The sequence below is a fragment of the Mirounga angustirostris genome, unplaced genomic scaffold (genome assembly GCF_029215605.1).
Source record: "Mirounga angustirostris isolate CCGP_5_RB_7025 unplaced genomic scaffold, mMirAng1.0.hap1 SCAF_3, whole genome shotgun sequence".
NCBI lineage: Eukaryota > Metazoa > Chordata > Mammalia > Carnivora > Phocidae > Mirounga > Mirounga angustirostris.
Genome location: NW_026991711.1, coordinates 83,800,141 through 83,824,535, shown reverse-complemented (window position 1 = coordinate 83,824,535; position 24,395 = coordinate 83,800,141). Strand labels below are relative to the sequence as shown.

The following is a 24,395-nucleotide window of genomic DNA, read 5'->3' as shown; positions in this document are numbered from 1 at the left end:
CTCTCCCTCTGCCTGCCACTCTGCCTACTTGTGCTCTCTATCTCTCTGTCAAATAAATAAAATCTTTAAAAAAAAAAATTAAAATTAAATAAATAAAAAAATAAAAAATAAACTTTAAAAATATGTATTATTGACTATATACACGTGGCTTTATTTCTGGACTCTTAATCTGTTCCATTTGTCTATGTGTCTATGTGTATCCCAATACTACAGTTTTGATTACTATAGTTTTGCAATAAAGTTTGAAATCCAGAATTGTGATGTCTCCAGACTTGTTCTTTCTTTGGCTATTCAAGGTCTTTTGTGGTTCCCCTTGAGTTTGCTCTTTTTATTTGGATTAAAGGATTGCTCTTTTTATTTGAAAAATGCCATTGAAACTGACAGGAACTACACTGAATTTACAGATGGTTTGGGGTAGTAATGATATTAATTCTTCCAATCCATGAACACAGGGTATCTTTCCATTTGTCTGTGTCATCTTCAATTTCTTTCATCTATGTCTTGTAATTTTCAGTGTACAGATCTTTCATCTCCTTGGTTAAATTTATTCTTTTTTTTTAAGCATTTTATTATTTTTAATGCTATTACAAATGGGATTTTCTTTTTCAGAAGTTTTGTTAGTATAAAGAAATGCAACTGATGTTTGTACATTGGGTTTATATCCTATAATTTTACTGAACTCATTTATTAGATCTAACAATTTTTTGGTGGAGCCCTTAGGGTTTTCTTTTGTTTTTTAAGATTTTATTTATTTGTCAGAGAGAGAGTCAGCAGAAGCAGGGGGAACAGCAGGCAGAGGGAGAAGCAGGCTCCCCGCTGAGCAAGGAGCCTGGTACGGGACTCGATTCCAGGACGCTGGCTGGGATCATGACCTGAGCTGAAGGCAGACACTTAACCAACTGAGCCACTCAGGCATCCCTCTTTAGGGTTTTCTATATAGAAGATCAAATCATCCATAAACAGAGACAATTTTACTTCTTCCTTTCCAATTTAAATGCCTTTTATTTTTCTTTCTTGCCTAACTACTTTGGCTAAGACTTCCTGTGTACTGAATAGAAGTAGTAAGAGTGGGAATCCTTGTCTTATTCCTGATCTTGGTGGGAAAGCTTCCAACCTGTCACTGTTGAATATGTTAGCTGTGGATTGGCCATACATGAGAACTACGCTATTATTAAAACAAACATCCTTATTACCTTTGTACCCTTATGTAAACATTTCTATAGGACAAATTCCAAAGAGTGAAACTGCTAGGTCAAGAAATATAAACATATTTCAGTGGACACTGCCAAATGACCCTGGGAAAAGTTGTAACAAATTCTATTCCTACTAACTGCCCATATATGGTCACAAAAACTAGATACCTAAATCTTAAGTCTCACAAATTTTCTGTTCTCCCTCCCTCATCCCCTCACCTTTCTTAATGACTATCGTTCTGCTCTTATCTATACCAGTTCCTTTTCTGTTTTATTGTCATTTCACTACCTCCTTGAGTTAAAACCTTTGCTAAGTTATTTTCAAGCTAAGCTACTTTCAAACATTCTGGTTTTCTAATGGATGCAATCAAGTTGCAAAATTCCCCCAACAGATTTATAAGCAGTTCACTACTATCATTCATTTTGCTAAAGGGTATCCTATTGGATTGTTCATATATTGTATCTGGATTTAATATTGTCAGGTAGGAGAGTCTATTATGGACTTTGGTCTAATTCAGTTCTAGTATTTCAGAAAGTTTTTCTTGCACTGAATTTCTAACTACCTTCTTGGGTTCTGTACTTTGCAGACTATTGATCAATAATCTTCCTGATAAACTCTTTTAGTCTAACATAATTCTGATCTTTTCTCTAAATTCTTTAATCTTTTCCCCCTGCTTTCCCTGAGAGTACGCTCAAGTCTTTCCTTCATGTCAGTGATTCATTTTTTAGTTGGGCTTGTACCCCAAGGAAGGGAGCCAAGATTTAAATTAGATTATAAAATGAATGGCAGATATACCCTACGACGGACCTTCTTGGCTACACAGATGCTAAAGGGCACAGAAGAAACATGAATTCCCTCTCTCGTGCAGTTTATATTCTAATAAAAAGAGACAAACAAGGTAAACAAATAGCTAATTAGATTGTAAGTATGTGTGTATATGTATGATGCAAGAGAGGGGGTTATAATTTTAAATATGGTAGCCAGGAAAGCATTCTTGGAAAATTTGATTCTGTTTTGTGGGTTTTATTTTCCTACAGATGAGGAGCTTTTTCTGAGGCTTATTACATTTTCCTTCTTATTTTTCCTTTACAGTATATTTGGCACACCATTTCTTTGCATCCTGCTCATGTTTAACATGGGAAATGATACCTAAAAATTCTATTTGCTCTCATATAGTATGTGTTATTTCTTCTTGACACCCTTCCTACTTAATCTGACATCTATTGGTAGCCCCACCTCACTCCACCCCAGCAACAGACTAGGTGTTACCCTCAATCATTTTTCTGTAATCAAAGAGAATAATGGTGAGAGAAAAGAAAATTTCTTGTGGCAGTTAAGTCCTTTCTGAAAAATCTGGCTTCTACACTCTTCTGAGCATATTCTTTTGAATGTCTCATGCTAGGACTTACTTCATCAGCCACAGAATTATCCTACTCCTGTGAGCTCTGAAGTCTTCCAGTGGCTCTGGAATGACAAACCCTGGTGGGAACCTTCCACTCTCCACTGAGGTCCCAAGGATATCATATTCTCAAGGATTTTTCCTTAGCTTTCCCAAAAAGTACCTTACTCCTTTAGTCAACATCCTTCCAGACTGCAGAGTATTACTGAAAATTTGCAAGACTTAACTAACTCCTCTTGTTACTACTTCTGGGAGTTGGAGGTAAAAACAATGAAACATCTCAACAAAATCTTCTATTTCTTTCTTTGGCCATCACTCTTTGTAGTTGGTGCTTAAAGCTGAACTTCTTCATTTGGCTGTTACTGCTAAAAGGTTTCCCCTTCATTTCACCATTTTTACTCAAAGGTCTCAGTTATGGGTTGAATTCTGTCCTCTGCCAAAAAATAAGTTGAAGTCCTAATCCCCAGTACCTTTGACTTACTTAGAAATAAGGTTTTGGGGGCGCCTGGGTGGCTCAGTCAGTTAAGTGTTCAGCTCAGGCTGTGATCTCAGGGTCATGAGATCAACTCCACGTAGGGCCCTGTGCTCAGCACAGAGTCTGCTTAAGACACTCTCTCCCTCTCCCTCTGCCCCTTCCCAGGCACATGTGCACTCCCTCTCTAAAATAAATAAATAAATCTTAAAGAAAAGAGAAGAAAAAGGAAGGTGGGTTGGTCGGTCTTTACAGATGGACTCAAGATGAGGTCATACTGAATTAATGCGAATCCTTACTCTAATACAGTTGGTGTCCTTTTAAGAGAACATCTGGACACAGACACACAGGGAGAATGTCTTTTTACAACAGAGGAAGAAATTGGACTGACACAGTGGCAAGCCAAAGAACGCCAAGGATCAATGGCCACAACCCAAACTAGGAAAAGGCAAGGAAGGATTCTACTCAGGAGTCTCAGAGGGAGCAAGGCTCTGCTGACACGCTGAGCTCAGACTCCTAGCTTCCACAACTGTGAGAGAAAACATTTGTTGTTTTAAGGCACCCAGTTTGTGGCAGCCATGGGAAACTAACAGTCTCCTGAAACTAAGAGTCTCCTATTCGTTACTTTTTTACCTTTCTGAGTCATTTTATTTCAAGTATGTTTCTTGTTAACAGACTATATAGTTAGACTTTGCATTTTTTACCCAATCTCAGATCTTATTCTTTTTAAGGGGAATTTAACCAGTTCACATTTACTGAGATCATAAACATCATCGGTCTAATTACTGCTAGTTCCAGATATTTTTGCCACTACTTAAACATTCCATGCAACACCTCAGTGTATAGTAGAACAAAGCAGTTAAGAACAAAGGTCTCTGTGGAGACAAAGGTTCAAATCCTGAGTCTAATCTGTTAGCTCTAAAATCTTGGGAAGTGTGGTAGGCAGAATGACATCTACATCCTAATCCTGAAAACCTGTGAATGTTATCTCACAGGGCAAAAGAGACTCTACAGCTGTAATTAAGGTTAAGGACTTTGAGATGGGGAGATTACCCTGGATTATCCAGGTTGGCCCAAACTATTCATTAAGTGCTTAAAAGCATATAACCTTCCCCACCTGCAGAGAACCAAAGAGATGACCGTAAGAAAAGGGCATGGCCCAGAAGCCAAGAAACCAGGAAGCCTTTAGAAACTTAAAAGACAAGCAGACTCTCCCCTAGAGCCTGCCAATACTATAAGACCCAGTGTTGGACTCCTGACCTTCAGAAATGCAATCATAAATTTGTACTGCTTGAAGCCACTAAGCTCAGGGTAATTTATTATAGGAGCATTAAAAAAGTGATATAGGGTGGTGCCTGGGTGGCTCAGTTGGTTAAGCATCTGCCTTCGACTCAGGTCATGATCCCAGGGTCCCCTGGGATCAAGCCCCGTGTCAGGCTCCCTGCTCAGCAGGCAGGAAGGCTGTTTCTCCCTCACCCTCTGCCGCTCCACCTACTTGTGCTCTTTCTCTCCTTCTCTCTGTCAAATAAATAAAATGTTTAAAAAAAGAAAAGAAAAGAAAAAAAGTGATATAGGAAGTTACTAGTTTCTTATAACAAAAACAGCACTTACCTTATAAGATATGGTAAGGATTAAATAACATATATAAAGCAGTTAGCATAGTGCCCAGTGCCAAGTAAGTGTTCAATATACATGTTTAAATTGTTGAGTAGTAATACTGTAAGTCCAGTTTATTAAAAAGTAGCAAACTGGCTTTACGTGTGGTCATTTCTCCATCAGTCTATAGGAAAGCTATATTTCTTCCAAAAAGTATCATTTAAGATTCACTGATATGAATCATAAGAGTGTAAAAAAGCAGCTATATATGGGATTTAAAATTAATTCTGTGAGTTTAGCATGGAATAAATGTTTATATTTAAAATGAACATATATGTGAAATGCAGAGCAAGCACTCGACAAACTGGTCTGGATTGTACGAAAATAGTCACCTACATATAAATATTTTAATATAAATGAATATTACAATAATATGTTAGTGAATTCTTATAATGTCCAGACTTAACTCATAAGAGTGGTACAGAGTGGCCAGGAAAAAAAAAAAATTCTTCCCCCCAAATTCTTTTTTTTTTTTCGTTTTTGAGAGAAAGAGAGAGTGCATGTGCTTGTGCTTGGGCAGAGAGAGAGGCAGAGAGAGAGAGAATCTTAAGCAGGCTCCACACCCAACGTGGAGCCCAATGCAGAGCTCAATCTCATGACCCTGAGATCATGACCTGAGCTGAAATCAAGAGTCTGATGCTTAACCGACAGAGCCACCTAGGCACCCCCTCACCCCCAAATTGTATTTAATCAGTGTTTTCAAGATTCTGATCCAATTTCACTGCCAATGTTAACAGGCTGAGAACTGATAAAGCTGGGTTTTCTTTCTTGCGGCTCTACATCTCTTCTTCAGAGATGGCAGATGGAGCAAGAACCACCAAAGGAAGGAACAGACTGTGTAATAGAGATGTCAGTGCTTTTTTAAAAGATATTTACATAAAAAGAACAAGATTTAAGAACCCATTCAACTATGCCCATTACCCAATGTACATCTAGTAATGAAAAAGTACAAAGTGGCTATATACTAATACTTTGTCATTCCCGCTATAACGGGATCTTGCCTGCACAGCTCTGGAGAAGCAGAAACTAGGACGAGAGTTATTAGGCTTGGAATAAGGCCCTGTTACATTTGTTTCACACATCCTCTGAGTCACTTATTCTGCTGCCTGAAGGAAAACGCCATTCTCATTCTACTCCCTTCCTGATAACTGGAAATTAAAACACAACACTTTTTAAATTAAAACACATAAAAACCCAAAACTTACAAACAATCATCTGTGCTTTCTGCACAAAGACTGATAATTTTCCCATCTCGGCAAACAATCTGCAGCATACAGTCTTTTGGCTTCCCATCTGGAGGCTGAATATCTGTGAAAAGTAAGTAGAATAAGGCAATATTTATATAGTTCTTTTTAAAGGCTTTATTCTTACCTAACAGCTCAGATAAGCAAAGGACGAATATTTCAGAACGTTCCAATAATAAAACATCTTTGTCCTGCTCTACAGAACCAAGCACATGAATTACAACTCTGTTCCAATTAAACTTTCTGCAGGAGGGGCGCCTGGGTGGCTCAGTCAGTTAAGCATCTGCCTTCAGCCTGGGTCATGTTCTCAGGGTCCTGGGATGGAACCCCACATCAGCCTCCCTGCTCAGCAGGGCGTCTGCTTCTCCCTCTCCCCCTCCTCCCACTCGTGCACTATCTCCCTCCCTCTCTCAAATAAATAAAATCTTTAAATAAATAAATAAATAAACAAACAAACTTCCTCCAGGAAGAACAAGCAGGCCTCTTCTAGAGGGCAATCCATAAACAGAGATGTACAGAACAGCCCAGATATTAGAAGAATAAGCCCCAAACAATGAAAAGTGTTAATGAGCATCAGATAACAGAATACTTATTGTTTTTATTCACAGGAAATACTAAACTGGACCACTGCTTTAAAAGTGAAAATCATACTTTAAAGTAGTTCTGTGTACCAAGAAATAAGGTCTGTGATATTTGAGCCTGGTTTAGGTAGATATTTCAACAGCTAGTCATCCATGGACACTTGTGTTTCAAGAACTAACATGCAGGGGGGCAAGATGTTACAACAACAATGGTTACTACAAGCATATAGGCCATTTGTAACTCTTTAATTCAAAAACTATTTATAGGAGCAGGATGTTTCAAACATCAATGTTTACTAAAACAGACTCTATTCCAAATAGAAACAGAGCTAATAAGCAGGGAAGTCTACATATGCCCTTAATAAGAAATAGAAAAGTCTATACTTATTAAAAATTTATTCCTTTAAAATGAATATAAAGAATAACTCAGGAAACCAAGGCATCATGGATTTTTAAGTAACTGACTGATGGTGTTATCAATGAGATGCCTGTTTCTGAGCAACAAAACCTATACACTACCTAGGGTGGTTCCATCTTTCTTGGGGATCCCAGCACTCTGGTTATTCTCCACCACTTTCTCCATGACAGAGCAAGGAATGTGGACTGCTGGGTCTGATTCAGATGAGAAAATTAATCTGCCCCAATCATATGATTCATGATCCAAGTGTCTGGGTGCCCACTGTGTTTACCTCCCTTGTTTGATGAAAGATGAAACCCTTCTTTGGTCTGTCAATGAAAGCAAAATGAGTAAGGAAAATGATTCAACTCCCACCAAGAATGGGGAAGGGTAGAGGACAGAAGCTGGCCACAACTGACTCACTTACCCCGACACTCGTGCCCGGTGCGGATATTGATGCAGTCCACTGGCATATGGACCTTATCCTCGACACTCTGCCGAGTTTGGTCATCATAATAGATCAGGTGACCATCTGACCACAGGTCAAACCAATTCTTCTTCCAACGCTTCAAAATAGTACCTGAAAAAAATGGAAAGGTTGGCTTTGAGCCAAAAAAAGCAAGGACTTTATCCTCTAGCTCACAGGTAACTGAAACGAAGGAAACTTTTCTCTGGCCCCATAAGTACACATGCATACAGTTGCCCAGAGCACTACATCAAAATGGAGATGAAATCAAACTCCAATGGCACAAACACCCATGCTGTACATGCACCTTACACTAAAGATACTAAGAATGCTGCCAACTTAATAGTCCAAATTTTTTTTTTTAAAGTTCAATAAAACCTTGATTTTGATAACAAGTGTTGGTGAGGATGTAGAGGAAAAAAGAACCATCATGTTGGTGGGAATGTAAACTGGTACAGCCACTGTGGAAAACAGTATGGATGCTCCCAAAAAAATTAAAAACAGAAATACCATATGGTCCAATAATTCTACTACTATTTACCCAAAGACAACAAAAACACTAATTCAAAAATATATAGGCACCATGTTTATTGCAGCATTATTTACAATAGCCAAGATATGGAAGCAACCTAAGTTGCTAAGTGTCCATCAATAGACAGATGGATAAGGAAGATGTGATAGTTATATACAATGAAATATTATGCAGTCATAAAAAAGGATGAGACTGTGCCATTTGTGATGACATGGATGGACTGAGAAAGTATTACACTAAGTGAAATAAATCAGACTGAGAAAGACAAATACCATATTATTCCACTCAATGTGGAATCTAAAAAAAAAAAAAACAAATGAATAAACAAACATTAAAAGCAGAAACGACACATAAATACAGAGAACAAACTGATGGTTGCCAGATGGGAAAGGGCTGGGAGGATGGGCAAAACAGAGGAAGGGTAGTGGGAGATAGAGGCTTCCAGTTATGAAATGAGTTAAGTCATGGGAATAAAAGGCACTGCATGAAGAATACAGTCAATGATATTGTAACAGTGATGTATGGAAACAGATGGTAGCTACGCCTGTGGTGAGCATAGCATAACAAGAGTTACACACCTGAAACTAATGTAACATTACGTCAACTATACTCAAAATTTTAAAAACCAAAAAAAACCCCAAAATCCTTCATTTTAAGCTAATAAAACATCTAATATTTAATTTTCCATGTAGTATATCTACACTCTCCCAGGAGTATTTAACTTTGCTAAACTGATCAGAGAACATTGGACTGTGAAGTCTCTATATACAAAAAACAATAATACATTCCTCTTTTAAAAAAACATGCTTTGTTTTGTTTTTCTCGAAGAGCTTTCACATATATTCTTCTCTAACATTCACCATCCCTTAAAGCCCATGGTGTGGGAGGGTCTCCCTGCTTCAGACAGACACAGAAGCAGGTTCGGACACTGGGTGTACCCGCAGCCAGGACACTGACTCCCATCCTGTGTGCATCTGTCCTGCTACCTCATACGTCCCTATCAGTTTAGGGAATTCATCCTAACATTTGTAATCTTGGAGTAGGCACTTAACTTTATGAAACTCAAATTTCCCTATTAGCCAAAAAGGAAAACTAAAAGGCCAAGTCAGTCACCCCTGCTCCTTCCTCACACCCAGACACTACCTACTACATCCTTTGTTCCTGTAGATCCCACCCTTCTTGGCCATCGTGCACAAATTCCATTCCATGTACCTCTCCTTATGCTCCCATAGCTATTACTGGTGTGAACTAAATATGCATCGTATCAGCTCTCCAAATTTCTTTTACCACTATCAGGCACCCTCCTTGCTAAGAAGGGCATCCACAGCAGTGTCCCAAACTGATAAATAAGTGACATCAGCATCCACTTGATTGGCAGCCCCTGAGCTGTACAGAAACTACCAAATAGAGCCACCCAGACACATAGGTGAACCGGATTAGGGAGTTCTACCCAAGTATCTCACCTGCCACCAAAGCCCTGACTGCAGATTCCCAAATTAGGCTGTCCTCCATAGTCCTAAAGGTCTGTGTGGCAATAGCAATAAAAGGAATCCTCCAGACTGCTTTGCATACATGTAACCATCTGTGTACCTCTGCTACCCAGTGAATATAATACAAGTCACCTCATCTTATTTTATTAGGATTGATAGTTCTGATTTTTGCAAAGGAAAATGGAATAAGTCTTCTGAATATACACTTCAAGACTGCCATGGACCAGGACACTAGAAAAGTCTGTACAACTTATTTAAAAGACATCTATTTTGTGTACGTCATTATGCTAGGCATTGACTGGGAGAGGGGACAAAAAGTCAAAATGGTCACTGTTCACTTATGTTGACAGAACATTTACACTGAGTCATGGTGAAGAAAGGAAAGCTTGTCCTCAAACAAGGACACAGCAAAGCCTAAAGAGAAAACCAGAGGATATCCTTAGGACCAGGAAAGGAAGGTACATCCTCTAGGTCCAAACAAGGCTCTCCACATCCCCTGACAATTTAGGGAAGGATGGGATCACAAAACCCAAAACAAAGAAACTTACACAAAGACTGGGGCTAGGCTCCAATATGCCAGGACTTTCTTTTTAAAGCAACATTGCTCTATCTATTCTTAGAATATAGAACTGTCACAGACCTTGAAAGGACACCTGGTTCAGCTCCAGGTCTGGGAATGTAGAACTAGTGACAGGACAAATAAGCTGAAGGCTTGTGTTCTGGTAGAAAGTGTGTCAATGCCGAAATGACACAGTCCTGAATCTGAATACAGGTTTGCCACCCACAGTGTTAAGTTACCTAATATCACTAAAACTCAATTTCTTCAACTAGAAACCAGGATAATGCCACCTACCTCACAGAGCTGCTGTGGTAAGTACATAATATATGTAAAATCTATGTAACAAGGTCACAAACAACCTTCATAAATAATAGTTTTTATAAACCATCTAAGGTATGCAGTCCATTCTTCACTGCTAGTCTCAATTTTAGCTAAGTTCTGAAGGTAACCCCCCAACAGAAATTTGTATCTGAATAATAAACAGTATAAACTATAGCTCAGTTTTTTGCTAGTCATAAATGATATAGTAGTCACTTTTCCCTTAACTCTGCTCTTTATAGAGGGACAGCAGAATAATCTGTTTACTTTTTCTCTAATGAACAGAGTTGGTTATTCCTGCTTTAGAACACACCATGAATCTGGGGGCCTGGGTGGCTCAGTCGGTTAAGCGTCTGCCTTTGGCCCAGGTCATGATCCCAGGATCCTGGGATTGAGTCCTGCATCAGGCTCCCTGCTCAGCAGGGAGTCTGTTTCTCCCTCTCCCTATGCCCATCCCCACTGCTCATGCGTTCTCTCTCTCTCTCATGCTCACACACTCTCTCTCTCTCTGCCTCTCTCAAATAAATAAAATCTTAAAAAAAAAAAAAAAAACTGATTCTCTTCTGCAGAGTCCTTTTGGAGATCCAAAAGATTAGTTTTAGATAAACTCATTCCTTCAAGTCAAATCTTCATCTCTATAAATTAAAGTCTCCAGTGTTTTAGAATCTTAGTCACTATTCAATCCCCAAATAAAACAGGTATTTCCCACAAAGACAGCAGTACCTCCATGCTAATATATCAGAGTTCAGCTTGGTTAGATTCAAGCAGGGACTCAGGTCAGCCATGAGTACATGGGCCCCTAGATAACTTTAGGATGGGGCTGACTGCCAAGGAAATAGCAACCAAGAAGGAACTCTGGTGAGCAGAAACACAGTTCACAGAGCTCTAAAAATTTCCCAGAGGAAATCCAGAGCAAGCACATTAATAAGACTTTGACATTTATTTTTAAATGTGATCTGTTTCAGCAATAGAAATAAACATGTACCCTAAGGCAACACTAAACCCAGTCCAACAGGCTCATGTTCTGTACTTACTCTGTCGCAGCAACCATCCACTCTTCACAAACGCCATTTTTCCACCTGTAAAAGAAACAGCCAGGTTCAAAGTTATACCCTGAAAAGAGAATGGCCCATACAAGCTGTTTTTCACTCACAACAGTTCTGACACCAAACATGTGGGGTCTTTCCACATTAACAACGAATTCTCCAAATCTCAGGACAACAACTAGATGTCTACTGATTCAACTCGATTCTGACCTGGAATGAGCATCAGTTAAGGGTTCAGTTCCACAAGAGTGCTCCCACTTCAGAAAACAAGTTCTGAGCCTCCAATATTTCTGACCTACAAATTGGGGGTTCCCATAACCTCTCTTCAAATTTGATAATTTTGCCAGAATGGCTCACAGAACTCAAGAAAGCATTTTACTTACCATGTCCTATTTCTTATAAAGCATACAACTCAGGAAAAGCCAGATGGAAGAGATGCACAGAGCAACGTAAGTCTTTCATGCTTTCTCTAGGCACACCGCCCCCTCCTAGCACCTCTGTGTGATCATTAACCCAGAAGCTCTTAAAACCCTGGCTTTAGGGGTTTTAAGGAAGTGACATTAGGTGGGTGTGATTGATTATCACATTACTGACCACTGGTGACTGAACTTAATCCCCAGCCTCTTCCCATCCCTGCAGGTCCAGGGATGGGGCTGAAAGTTCTAACCTTCTAATCACAAGGCTGATTTCCCTGGCAATCAGCCCCATCCTAAAGTTATCTAGGGGCCCAACAAAAGTCACCTCATCAGCATAAACAGATATGGTTGAAAGGGGCTCATTATGAATAAGAAGATACTCTTGGCACCTCTACCTCAGGAAATTCCAAAGATTTTAGTTCACATAGTTCTTACATCACAAAAATCACAGCCATCTGGTCTAACTCTCCATCCTGATCTCTGTGTCAGCTGAGGAAGGCAATAAAACCATTTTACCTCACTGGCCATCTGGCATTTACTTAATACCTCCTCAGTAGGGCCAACACAACCCCTCCCCCCACCTCCCCCCACCTCCCACTCTAGGCTTTGGGCTCAACACTCTGCCCACCTTACTAAATCTAACACCACTCAACAGACATAAAGCATCCCAGGAACACTAAGATTTAGCTCTGTCAAGGATTTGTGGCTTCTCCTAATATGACCAGCATCCTGGGGCTCTGGGGTCCACTGCCTCAGCTTTATACCTGGTGTGCCCAGTAGCATTCACACAGCCCAGTCATATGTGCACTGGTGTCAACAGGCCAAGTGGCCAGTCAGAGCAGAATACCGAAGTCAAGAAAGAGTGTGATAAATTTAACTCCATAAAAATAAAAATCTGAGTGGCAAAAAAAGTCAAGAAAACAAAATACTAAGAAAAACATTTACAACAATGTTTTTGGCAACAATGAGCTAATTTCCTTCAAGTACAAAGCTCACATATAACAAAAATGACAATCATCTGGCAGTTCACAAGAAAACAAACATTAATAGGCAATAAATTTGTTAAGATATTCAATTTCTCTCTCAATTCAACACACAAAATTCAAAACACAAGTTAACAATATTACCTATCAGATGGGCACAAATGAAAAAAAACTATGATACCCAGAAAGGAGTAAGCATGATGGCAGGAATGAAAACTGTTGCAAACTTCTGGGAGAAGGATTTGACATCTATCAAAATTTTAAATGTTCATAAACTCTGACCCAGAGATTTCACCATTACTAGGATTATACCTCATTGATACACGTGCAGAGGTCTACCAACAAATCTGTATATTTATGGCAATGTTGCTTATACTGCAAAACACTAGCTCCAACCAAAGTGATCCACATCAGAAGATGGCTCAAAGGGTACCTCCACACATGACATATCATTATGCAGATATGAAAAAGGAGGTAGAACAGTGTGTGCTGATACCTGCACAATTGTTTTGGGGAAGGAATCAAAGAAACTCTTAACCACATGTACCTTTGAGGAGAGAAAGAAGGCAATGCTGTGTATGTATCAGAAAAGAAAGTGACTAGGGGCGCCTCGGTGGCACAGTCGGTTGAGCATCCAACCCTTGGTTTCAGCTCAGGGAGTGAGCTCAGGGTTGTGAGATGGAGCCCCACATCAGACTCCACACTCAGTGAGGAGTCTGCTTGTCTGCTTGATACTCTCTCTCCCTCTCTCTCTGCCCCACCACCCACCCTTCACACACAAAAATGCTCTCTAAAATAAATAAATCTTTCAGAAAAAAAGTGCCTATTCAGTCCTATTATACCTTTCTTTCTATTAATACTTAAAATTTTTAACAACTTGCATGTATTATATTTTTTCTTTAATCAACAGATTTTAGGGGCCCCTGGCTGCCTCAGTTGGTAAAACATGTAATACTTGACCTCGGGGTTGTGAGTTTGAGCCCCATGTTGGAAACAGAGATTACGTTTTTTTGAGGGGGGGCATAGAGATTACTTTTTTTTTTAATTAAAAAAAAATAAGGGCACCTGGGTGGCTCAGTCAATTAAGCACCTGACTTCGGCTAAGGTGATTTTGGGGTCCTGGAATCAAGGCCCAAGTCAGGCTCCCAACTCAGTGGGATTTCTGGTTGTCCCTCTCCCTTTGACTCTGCCCCTCCCCCTACTTGTGCTCTCTGTGTCTCTCAGATAGGTAAATAAAATCTTTAAAAAAAACAGATCTTACTTGGAGATTTTATGGGAACCATTTTTCTTTTCTACTTTAGCATTTTTAGGTACTCTCTTTAACAGTTGGATGGTTAGCAAAAAGGAGGAAAAGCCCAAGTGGGCACCTGAAAAGAACAAATCAGCCCCCCCAACCTTTAATTTTTCCCATGTCTAAGTATGACTAAATTCTCACCATTCTCCAAACCTTTACAAAAAGAGCTACACAAGCTTGGTTTATCCTATACTCCAGCATCTCCAAAATCTCATACTCAAGGTTCTTAATGTCCTTGTGATTTCTGCCAATTCATGCTGTCTGCCCTCTCTACGAAAGTTAGAAAGTTTTTCATCTTTCCCCATTTTTCTCCCACACACTCAGGTAAACTAGAAACAGAAATGCAGTCTCTCCCATTTATCCCACTGGACATGCATGCTGCTCACTGCTGACTAGAGGGGACTAGCCCAAGTGCTGCTGACTAGATGGCTAACAGCACCTATCACTGACCAGGAAACCCACTCTAATCCAAAGCTCTCTGTTAGGCAAAATGACAGTTTATTATTTAAACTGGGTTGAACTGGTTTGCTAAACTCGCAGGAAAAAAAAGGAAAAACAAAAACAAAAAAAACATGCAGCCAAAAACCATCATTTACTTCCAAACAGATACCATCATATCTTCATCCAACAAATATTGAGTGCTAATATGTGCCCAACCTTGTAGTAGGCACTAAGGACACAGCAGTGACCAAGCTAAAGTCCCTGTTTTCATGTAGCTTACACTGTAGGAAAGCAATTGGTTAAACTTATAAATTAAAAAGACAGGTGGGGAGGAGCAAGATGGCAGAGGAGTAAGAGACCTAAATTTCGTCTGTTCCCAGGAATTCAGCTAGATAGTTATGAAACCATTCTGAACACCTCAAACTTGACAGCAGATCAAAGAAAAGAAGAGCAACAATTCTATGAACAGAAAAGGGACCACTTTCTGGAAGGCAGGACGTGCAAAGAAGGCAATATTCAGGAAGATAGATGGCCAGGGGAGGGGGCCTCCATCAGCTGCTATGGGCAAGTGATACAGCCGCGGAGCACAAAATCAAAACTTTTAGAAGTCGGCTCCGCTGAGGGACTTCGCTCCGGTGGCTAAGCATGGGGTGGGAACCTCGCTGGGACAGTGTGCTCTCAGGCCCTCGGGATCACAGAAAGACCAGGGGAGCCGGAGAGTGGCAGAGCTCCCAGGTATCAGAGCAGGGAAGCCAGCTGCAGAATCGGGGAGACTCCCCTTCCTGCCCCAGGAGAAGCAGCACGGGAGCGCACCGCAGGGATCTGCTGGGTTTGGAGACTCCACATGGGGTCCGGTGGCAGAGATAGAAACCCTTGGTCACAGGCCAGGTGAGCACGGACTGCAGCCGGAGGCCGGAGAGATGGGAGAGATTGACTGCTTTTCTCTGGGGGCTCAATGAGGAGTCACCTGAGTTCTTGGCTCCTCCAGAGCGGAGACTGGGAGGCTGCCATTTCACTCTGTCCTCCAAGGCTGTAAAGAAAGCTTTTAGGGAACAAAAGCTCCCAAGAGCAAATCCAAGATTACTTAGCCCCGACCAGGCAAGGGAGGGGCAATTCCGCCTCTGGCAAAGACATTTAAGAACCACTGCAACAGGACCCTCCCCTAGAAGATCAGCAAGAACTTCCGGCCAAAAGCAAGTTTACCGATCAATGAGAACTGCAAAACTCCAAGCACTAGGGGAATACTACACATAGAATTCATGGCTTTTTTCCCATGATTCTTTAGTCTTTCAACGTTAATTTTTTTTTATAATTTTTTTTAATTTTTTTTATTTATTTGCGAGAGAGAGAATGAGAGACAGAGAGCATGAGAGGGGAGTGGGTCAGAGGGAGAAGCAGACTCCCTGCTGAGCAGGGAGCCTGATGTGGGACTCGATCCCGGGACTCCAGGATCATGACCTGAGCCGAAGGCAGTCGCTTAACCAACTGAGCCACCCAGGCGCCCTCAAAGTTAATTTTTAAAATTTTCTTTTTTCTTTTCTATTCTTTTTTGAATTTTTCTACTTTCCTTTTTCAACCAACATCTTACATTATCAATTCATATTAAAATCTTCTTTAATTTGCATTTTTAGTCATATTCTATCCCTTCATTGTATTTAACCTTATTTTTGTGTGTGTGTATATATATGTATATATATATATACATAAATACACATACACATTTTTCTTTCTTCAAAATTTTGGGATAGAGTTTCTTCCAAGAGACCAAAATATACCCTAAATCTAGTATATGGCTTGGTTCTAGTCTCCTGCCTGATCACATTCTATCCTTTTTTCTTTTTTTTAATTTTTTTTCTATATTTTCTCAACCAACTTATCAATTCCGTTTTTAAAATCTTTTTTGATTTTCATCTTTACAGTCATATTCTATCCCTTCATCATATTTACCCTTATTTTTGTATATATACATGAGTTTTTCTTTCTTTAAATTTTTGGAGGCAGTTTCTTCTAACAGGACAAAATACACCCAAAATCTAGTGTGTGGCTCTGTTCTAGTCACCAGCCTGATCATATTTTTTTTTTCCTTTCTTCCCCACCCCCCACCCCTCTGGTTTTTGGGTCTCTTCTGATTTATTTAGTGTATATTTTTCTGGGGTCGTTGTTACACTTCTGGCAATTTGTTCTCTCACTTATCTATTCTCTAGACAAATTGACAAGACAGAAAAACTCACCTCAAAAAAAAAGAAAAAGAGGCAGTACTGACTGCCAGGGACCTAATCAATACTGACATTAGTAACATGTCAGAACTACAGTTCAGAATGACGATTATAAAGATACTAGCTGCACTTGAAAAAAGCATAGAAAACACTAGAGAATCCCTTTCTGGAGAAATAAAAGAACTAAAATCTAACCAAGTCGAAATCAAAAAGGCTATTAATGAGGTGCAATGAAAAATGGAAGCTCTAACTGCTAGGATAAGTGAGGCAAAAGAGAGAATTAGGGATATACAACACCAAATGATGGAGAATAAAGAAGCTGAGAGAGAGAGAGAGAAACAACTACTGGATCACCAGGGGAGAAATCAACAGATAAGTGATACCATAAGATGAAACAATATTAGAATAACTGGAATCCCAGAAGAAGAGAAAGAGGGGCAGAAGGTATACTGGAGCAAATTATACTGGAGAACTTCCATAATGTGGGGAAGGAAACAGGCATCAAAATCGAGGAGGCACAGAGAACCCCCTCAAACTCAATAAAAATAGGTCAACACCCCAACATCTAATAGTAAAACTTACAAGTCTCAGAGACACAGAGAAAAATCTAAAAGCAACTCGGGACAAGAAGTCTGTAACCTACAACATTAGAAACATTAGATTGGCAGCAGACTTATCCACAAACCTGGCAGGCAAAGAAAGGACTGGCATGATATACAGAGCACTAAATGAGAAAAACAAGCAAGCAAGAATGCTATATCCAGCTAGGCTATCATTGAAAATAGAATGAAAGATAAAAAGCTTCCAAGACAAACAAAAAATAGAAGAATTTGTGAACACCAAACCAGCCCCACAAGAAATATGAAAGGGGTCCTCTAAGCAAAGAAACAGTCTAAAGGTAACATAAACCTGGAGGGGGGAAAGATACCAGAGGAGTAGGGAACCCTATTCGAACCGGGCCCTGGAATTGAGCTGGATATCTACCAGGCCACTCTGAACACTCACAAAATCAGCCTGAGATGTAAGAAGATAGATTTGGACCTCTACAAACAGAATATCGCAGGCGGTTCGTTTCGAGGTACCAAGCGGGGAGCCGATTCCATGGACAGATATCGAATAAATGGAAGGGGGAGGGAGCCTGGCCGTGGGGATCCTACATCGCCAGTGAGCAAAAGCCTCTCGCACTGGGAACGAGGCACAGGCTCCCAGATGAGTAGCGACGGGGAAAGGACTTTAGGACAGCCCCATGGAGGGAAACCTGGAGCAGCAGGCTGAGCCTGCAAACTGGGGGAGGCTGGTGGTTTTAGAAGCACAAAGGCAGAGACGTGCCCCAACCTGGAGGCAAGGACTGGGAGCTCTGCTGAGGGGCGCACAACCCAGGACGCTGCAGTTTATAGCAGCACAGACAGAAACAGAGATAGTGTGGCCTGGAGAGCTCACTGAAGAACAAACAGATCTCTCTGCTACGAGGCAGAGGGTTGGAAACAGTCTCTTCTGCTCTCTTGGAAGAGATGCACAAAGCCTCCAGGGAAAGGTGCCAGAGAACAAAAGCCCCAAAAAACCGGTTTCCACTGAGCCCATACCTGGCCACAGGGAGCAGGGCAACTCTGCCCGAACAGGGTTGCCTGAGTATAGTGTGGCAGGTCTCTCCCCCAGAAGACAGGCTGGGAAAACAAGAGGCCAGCAACCCTAAGGTCCCTAGAAAACAGGTGCATCTTGCTTGGGTTCTGGTCAATAATTTGGACTCTATACATTCCCTCAACCACCATCAACAGAATGACTAGGAGGAGGAACCCCCAAAATATGAAAGACTCATACTGTGACTTCTGCCACAGATTTACAAACGGATACAGATATAACCAATATGTCAGAAATGGACTTCAGGGTAACAGTTATGAAGACAAGAGCTAGAATGGAGAAATCGATTAATGGCAACATAGAGTCTCTAAGCACAGAAATGAAAGCTGAATTGGCAGAAATTAAAAATTCTATCAATGAGATCCAATCTAAGCTAGATAATCTAACAGCTAGGGTAAGTGAGGCAGAAGAACGAATTACTGACCTGGAAGACCATTTAATAAATAAAAAGGGAAAAGAGAAGGTCAGGGAAAAACAACTCATAAGCCATGAAAATAGAACCAGAAATAAGGGACACCATGAAGTGTACCAATGTCAGAGTTATTGGAATCCCTGAGGAGATGGAGAGAGAGGACTAGAAGATATATTTGAGCATTTCATAGCTGAGAACTTTCCTAATCCGAGAATGAAACAAACATTCGTGTCCTACAGGCAGAGAGGAAACTCCCAAGATCAAGAAAAACAGGCCAACACTCCAGCATGTAATAGTAAAATTCGCAAATCTCAGAACCAAGGAAACCACCTTAAGGGCAGTTAGGGAGAAGAAATTGCTTACGTACAGAGGGAGGAACATCAGAATAACGTCAGACTTATCCATAGAGACCTGGCAAGCCAGAAAGGCCTTGCAAGACATATTCAGGGTACTAAATGAGAAGGACATACAGCCAAGAATACTTGATCCGGCAAGGCTGTCATTTAGAATGGATGGAGAGATGCAGAGCTTCCAAGACCAGCAGAAACTGAAAGAATTTGAGACCACTAAACCGGCCCTGCAAGAAATATTAAGGGAGAGTTCAATAAAAGGAGAAAGACCCCAAGAGGGATATAGAAATTTACAGGGACAATCTAGAGAGACAAGGTCTTCACAGGCAACATGATGACATAAATTCATATCTTTCAATAATCACTCTCAATGTGAATGGACTAAATGTTCCCATAAAAAGGCAAAGGGTTGCAGATTGGATAAAAAGACAGGACCCATCCAAATGCTGTCTAAAAGAGACTCATTTTGAACCTAAAGATGCATCCAGACTGAAAGTAAAGGGATGGAGATCCATCTTCCATGCCAACAGACCTCAGAAGAAAGCTGGGGTAGCAATTCTTATACCAAACAAATTAGATTTTAAACTAAAGACTGCAGTTAAAGACACAGAAGGACACTATGTCATTCTTAAAGGGTCTATCCAACAAGAGGATCTAACAATTGTAAATATCTACGCCCCCGGGCGCCTGGGTGACTCAGTTGGTTGAGCGACTGCCTTCGGCTCAGGTCATGATCCTGGAGTCCCGGGATCGAGTCCCGCATCGGGCTCCCTGCTCAGCGAGGAGCCTGCTTCTCCCTCTGACCCTCCCCCCTCTCATGTACTCTCTCTCATTCTTGCTCTCTCAAATGAATAAATAATTCTTAAAAAAAAAACAAAAACAAACAAACAAAAAAATATCTACGCCCCCAACACGGGACCAGCCATCTACATAAGCCAACTGTTAACCAAAATCAAGAGTCATATTGATAACAATACGTTAATTGTAGGACACCTCAATACTGCAGTTTCAGCAACACACAGCTCCTCTAAGCAGAAAATCAACAAAAAAACAAGAGCTTTGAATGACACACTGGACCAGATGGACCTCATACATATATACAGAACATTCCACCCTAAAACAACAGAATACTCACTCTTCTCGAGCACACATGGAACTTTCTCCAGAACAGACCACATACTGGGTCACAAATCAAGTCTCAACCAATACCAAAAGACTGAGATTATTCCCTGCATATACTCAGACCATAATGCTTTAAAACTGGAACTCAATGACAAGAAAAAATTTGGCAGAAATTCAAACACTTGGAAGCTAAAGACCACTCTGCTCAAGAATGTTTGGGTCAACCAGGAAATCAAAGAAGAACTTAAACAATTCATGGAAACCAATGAGAATGAAAACATATCAATCCAATACCTATGGGATACTGCCAAGGCGGTCCTAAGGGGGAAATACATAGCCAGCCAAGCCTCACTCAAAAAAATAGAAAAATCCAGAATTCACCAACTTTACACCTTAAAGAACTAGAGAAAAGGGAACAAACGATGCCTAAGCCACGCATTAGAAAAGAAATAAGGAAGACTGGAGCAGAGATCAATGAATTAGAAACCAGAAACACAGTAGATCAGTTCAACGAAACTAAAAGCGGGTTCTTTGAAAGAATTAATAAGATTGATAAACCACTGGCGAGACAGAAAAAAAAGAAAGGACCCAAATTAATGAAATTATGAATGAAACGGGAGAGATCATGACTAACACCAAGGAAGTAGAAACAATTATTAGAAATTATTATCAACAACTATATGCCAATAAACTGAGCTATCTGGATGAAATGGATGCCTTCCTGGAAACCCATAAACTGCCAAGACTTTGGAGCAGGAAGAAACTGGCCACCTGAATAGGCCAATAACCAGTAAAGAGATTGAAGCAGTGATCAAAAACCTCCCAAAAAACAAGAGCCCAGGGCCTGATGGATTCCCTGGGAAATTCTACCAAACATTCAAAGAAGAAATAATACCTATTCTCCTGAAGCTGTTTCAAAATAAAGAAACAGAAGGAAAGCTTCCAGACTAAATCTATGAAGCCAGCATTACCTTAATCCCCAAATCAGGCAAAGACCCCAACAAAAAGGAGACTTTCAGACCGATATCCCTGATGAATATGGATTCCAAAATTCTCAACAAAATCCTAGCTAATAGGATCCAACAATACATTAAAAGGATCATCCACCACGACCAAGTGGGATTTATCCCTGGGCTGCAAGGGTGGTTCAACATTCGCAAATCAATCAATGTAACAGAACACATTAATAAGAGGTGAGAGAAGAACCATATGGTGCTCTCAACTGATGCAGAAAAAAGCATTTAACAAAATACAGAATCCTTTCCTGATTAAAACTCTTCAGAGTATAGGGATAGAGGGAACATTCCTCAAGTTTATAAAATCCATCTATAAGAAACCCACAGCAAATATCCTCCTCAATGGGGAAAACCTGAGAACCTTTCCCTTAAGGTCAGGAACACGTCAAGGATGCCCACTCTGACCACTATTGTTCAACATAGTACTAGAAGTCCTAGCAACAGCAATCAGACAACAAAAAGAAATAAAAGGTATTCAGATTGGTAAAGAAGAAGTCAAAGTCTCTCTTTTCGCAGATGACATGACACTTTATGTGGACAACCTAAAAGACTTCACCCTCAAATTACTAGAACTCATACAGCAATTCACTAATGTGGCACGAAACAAAATCAATGCACAGAAATTAGTTGCTTTCTTACACGCTAACAATGCAACCATAAAAAGAGAAATTAGAGAAACGATTCCATTTACTATAACACCAAAAACCGTAAGATACCTCGGAATAAACCTAACCAAAGAGGCAAAGGATCTATACTCTAGGAACTACAGAACACTCATGAAGGAAATTGAAGAAGACACAAAAATATGGAAAAACATTCCATGCTCATGGATCAGAAGAATAAACATTGTTAAAGTGTCTATGCTACACAGACCAATTGATACCATCAATACCATCCCAATCAAAATTCCAATGACATTTTTCAAAGTGCTGGAACAAACAATCCTAAAATTTGTATGGAATCAGAAATAACCCCGAATCGCCAAGGAAATGTTGAAAAAGAAAAACAAAGCTGGGGGCATCACATTGCCTGATTTCAAGCTACGTTACAAAGCTGTGATCACCAAGACAGCATGGTACTGGCACAAAAACAGACATATAGATCAGTGGAACAGAACAAAGAGCCCAGATATGGACCCTCAACTCTATGGTCAAATAATCTTCGACAAAGCAGGAAAAAATATGCAATGGAAAAAAGACAGTCTCTTCAACAAATGGTGCTGTGAAAATTGGACAGCCACAGGCAGAAGAATGAAACTCGACCATTCTCTAACACCCTATACAAAAATAAACTCAAAATGGATGAAAGACCTCAATGTGAGACAGGAATCCATCAAAATCCTAGAGGAGAACATAGGTAGTAACTTCTTTGACATCGGCCACAGCAACGTCTTTCAAGATACATCTCCAAAGGCTAGTGAAACAAAAGCAAAAATGAACTTTTGGGACTTCATCAAGATAAAAAGCTTCTGCACAGCAAAGGAAACAGTCAACAAAACAAAGAGGCAACCCACAAAATGGGAGAAGATATTTGCAAATGACACTACAGATAAAGGGCGGGTATCCAGCATCTATAAAGAACTTCTGAAACTCAACGACCAAAAAATAATCAAGTCAAAAAATGGGCAGAAGATATGAACAAACACTTCTCCGAAGAAATACAAATAGCTAACATACATGAGAAAATGTTCATCATCATTAGCCATCAGGGAAATTCAAATCAAAACCACATTGAGATACCACCTTACACCAGTTAGAACGACAAAAATTGACAAGGCAAGAAACAACAAATCTTGGAGCTTGTGCAGAAAGGGGAAGCCTATTACACTGTTGGTGTTTGTACAGCCACTTTGGAAACAGTGTGGAGGTGCCTCAAAAAATTAAAAATAGAGCTACCCTATGACCCAGCAATTATGCTACTTGGTATTTACCCCAAAGACATAGATGTAGTGAAAAGAAGGGCCATATGCACCCCAATATTCATAGCAGCAATGTCCACAATAGCCAAACTGTGGAAAGAGCCGAGATGCCCTTCAACAGGATAAAGAAGATGTCCATATATACAATGGAATATTACTCAGCCATCAGAAAGGATGAATACCCAACTTTTGCACCAACATGGATGGGACTGGAGATTATGCTAAATGAAATAAATCAAGCAGAGAACGTCAATTATCATATGGTTTCACTTATTTATGGAACATAAGGAGTAGCATGGAGGATATTAGGAGAAGGGAAAAATGAAGGGGGGAAATCGGAGGGAGAGATGAACCATGAGAGACTACGGACTCTGAGAAACAAACTGAGGGTATTAGAGGGGAGGATGGTGGGGTGATGGGTTAGCCCAATGATGGGTATTAAGGAGGGCATGTACTCCATGGAGCACTAGTATTATACGAAAACAATGAACCGTGGATCACTACATCAAAAACTAATGATGTATTGTATGGTGACTAACATAGCAGACATAAAACAAAACAAAACAAAACAAAAAAGTAACATAGACCTGAAAGGAACACAGACAATATACAGCAACAGTCACCTTACAGGCAATACAATGGCACTAAATTCATATCTTTCAATAGTTACCCTGACTGTAAATGGGCTAAATGCCCCAATTAAAAGACACAGGGTATCAGATTGGATAAAGAAAACGAGACCCATCGATAAGCTGTCTGCAAGAGACTCATTTTAGACCCAAAGACACCTCCAGATTTAAAGTGAGGGGGGTGAAAAAACATTTACTATGCTAATGGACATCAAAAGAAAGCTGGGGTGGCAATCCTGAGATCCAATTAGATTTTAAACCAAAGAGTATAATGAGAGATGAGGAAGGACACTACATCATACTTAAAGGGTTTATCCAACAAGAAGATCTAACAATTTTAAATATCTATGCCCCTAACTTGCGAACAGCCAATTATATAAGCCAATTAGTAACAAAATCAAAGAAACATATCGACAGTAATACAATAAAGTAGGGGACTTTAACACCTCCCCCTCACTGAAATGGATAGATCATTTAAGCTCAAGATCAACAAGGAGATAAAGGCTTTAAATGACACACTGGGCCAGATGGACTTCACAGATATATTCAGAACAACGTGGATGCAACTAGAGGGTATTATGCTAAGCGAAGTAAGTCAATCAGAGA

At 40.2% G+C, this 24,395-nt stretch overlaps 1 protein-coding gene across 5 annotated transcripts in view; it reads right to left on the bottom strand.

Moving 5' to 3' along the window:
• PLEKHB2 (pleckstrin homology domain containing B2) overlaps positions 1–24,395 on the bottom strand; it is a 77,234-nt gene that overhangs the window by 34,934 nt on the left and 17,905 nt on the right. For all 5 annotated transcript variants that reach the window (XM_064586348.1, XM_064586347.1, XM_064586345.1 and 2 more), the window contains exons 2-4: positions 11,343–11,387; positions 7,371–7,523; positions 5,927–6,029 (exon numbers count right to left, since the gene is read on the bottom strand). In XM_064586348.1, the coding sequence (XP_064442418.1) occupies positions 5,927–6,029; positions 7,371–7,523; positions 11,343–11,379 (293 nt within the window). In that variant the 5' untranslated portion in view covers positions 11,380–11,387. The remainder of the gene's footprint in view (positions 1–5,926; positions 6,030–7,370; positions 7,524–11,342; positions 11,388–24,395) is intronic.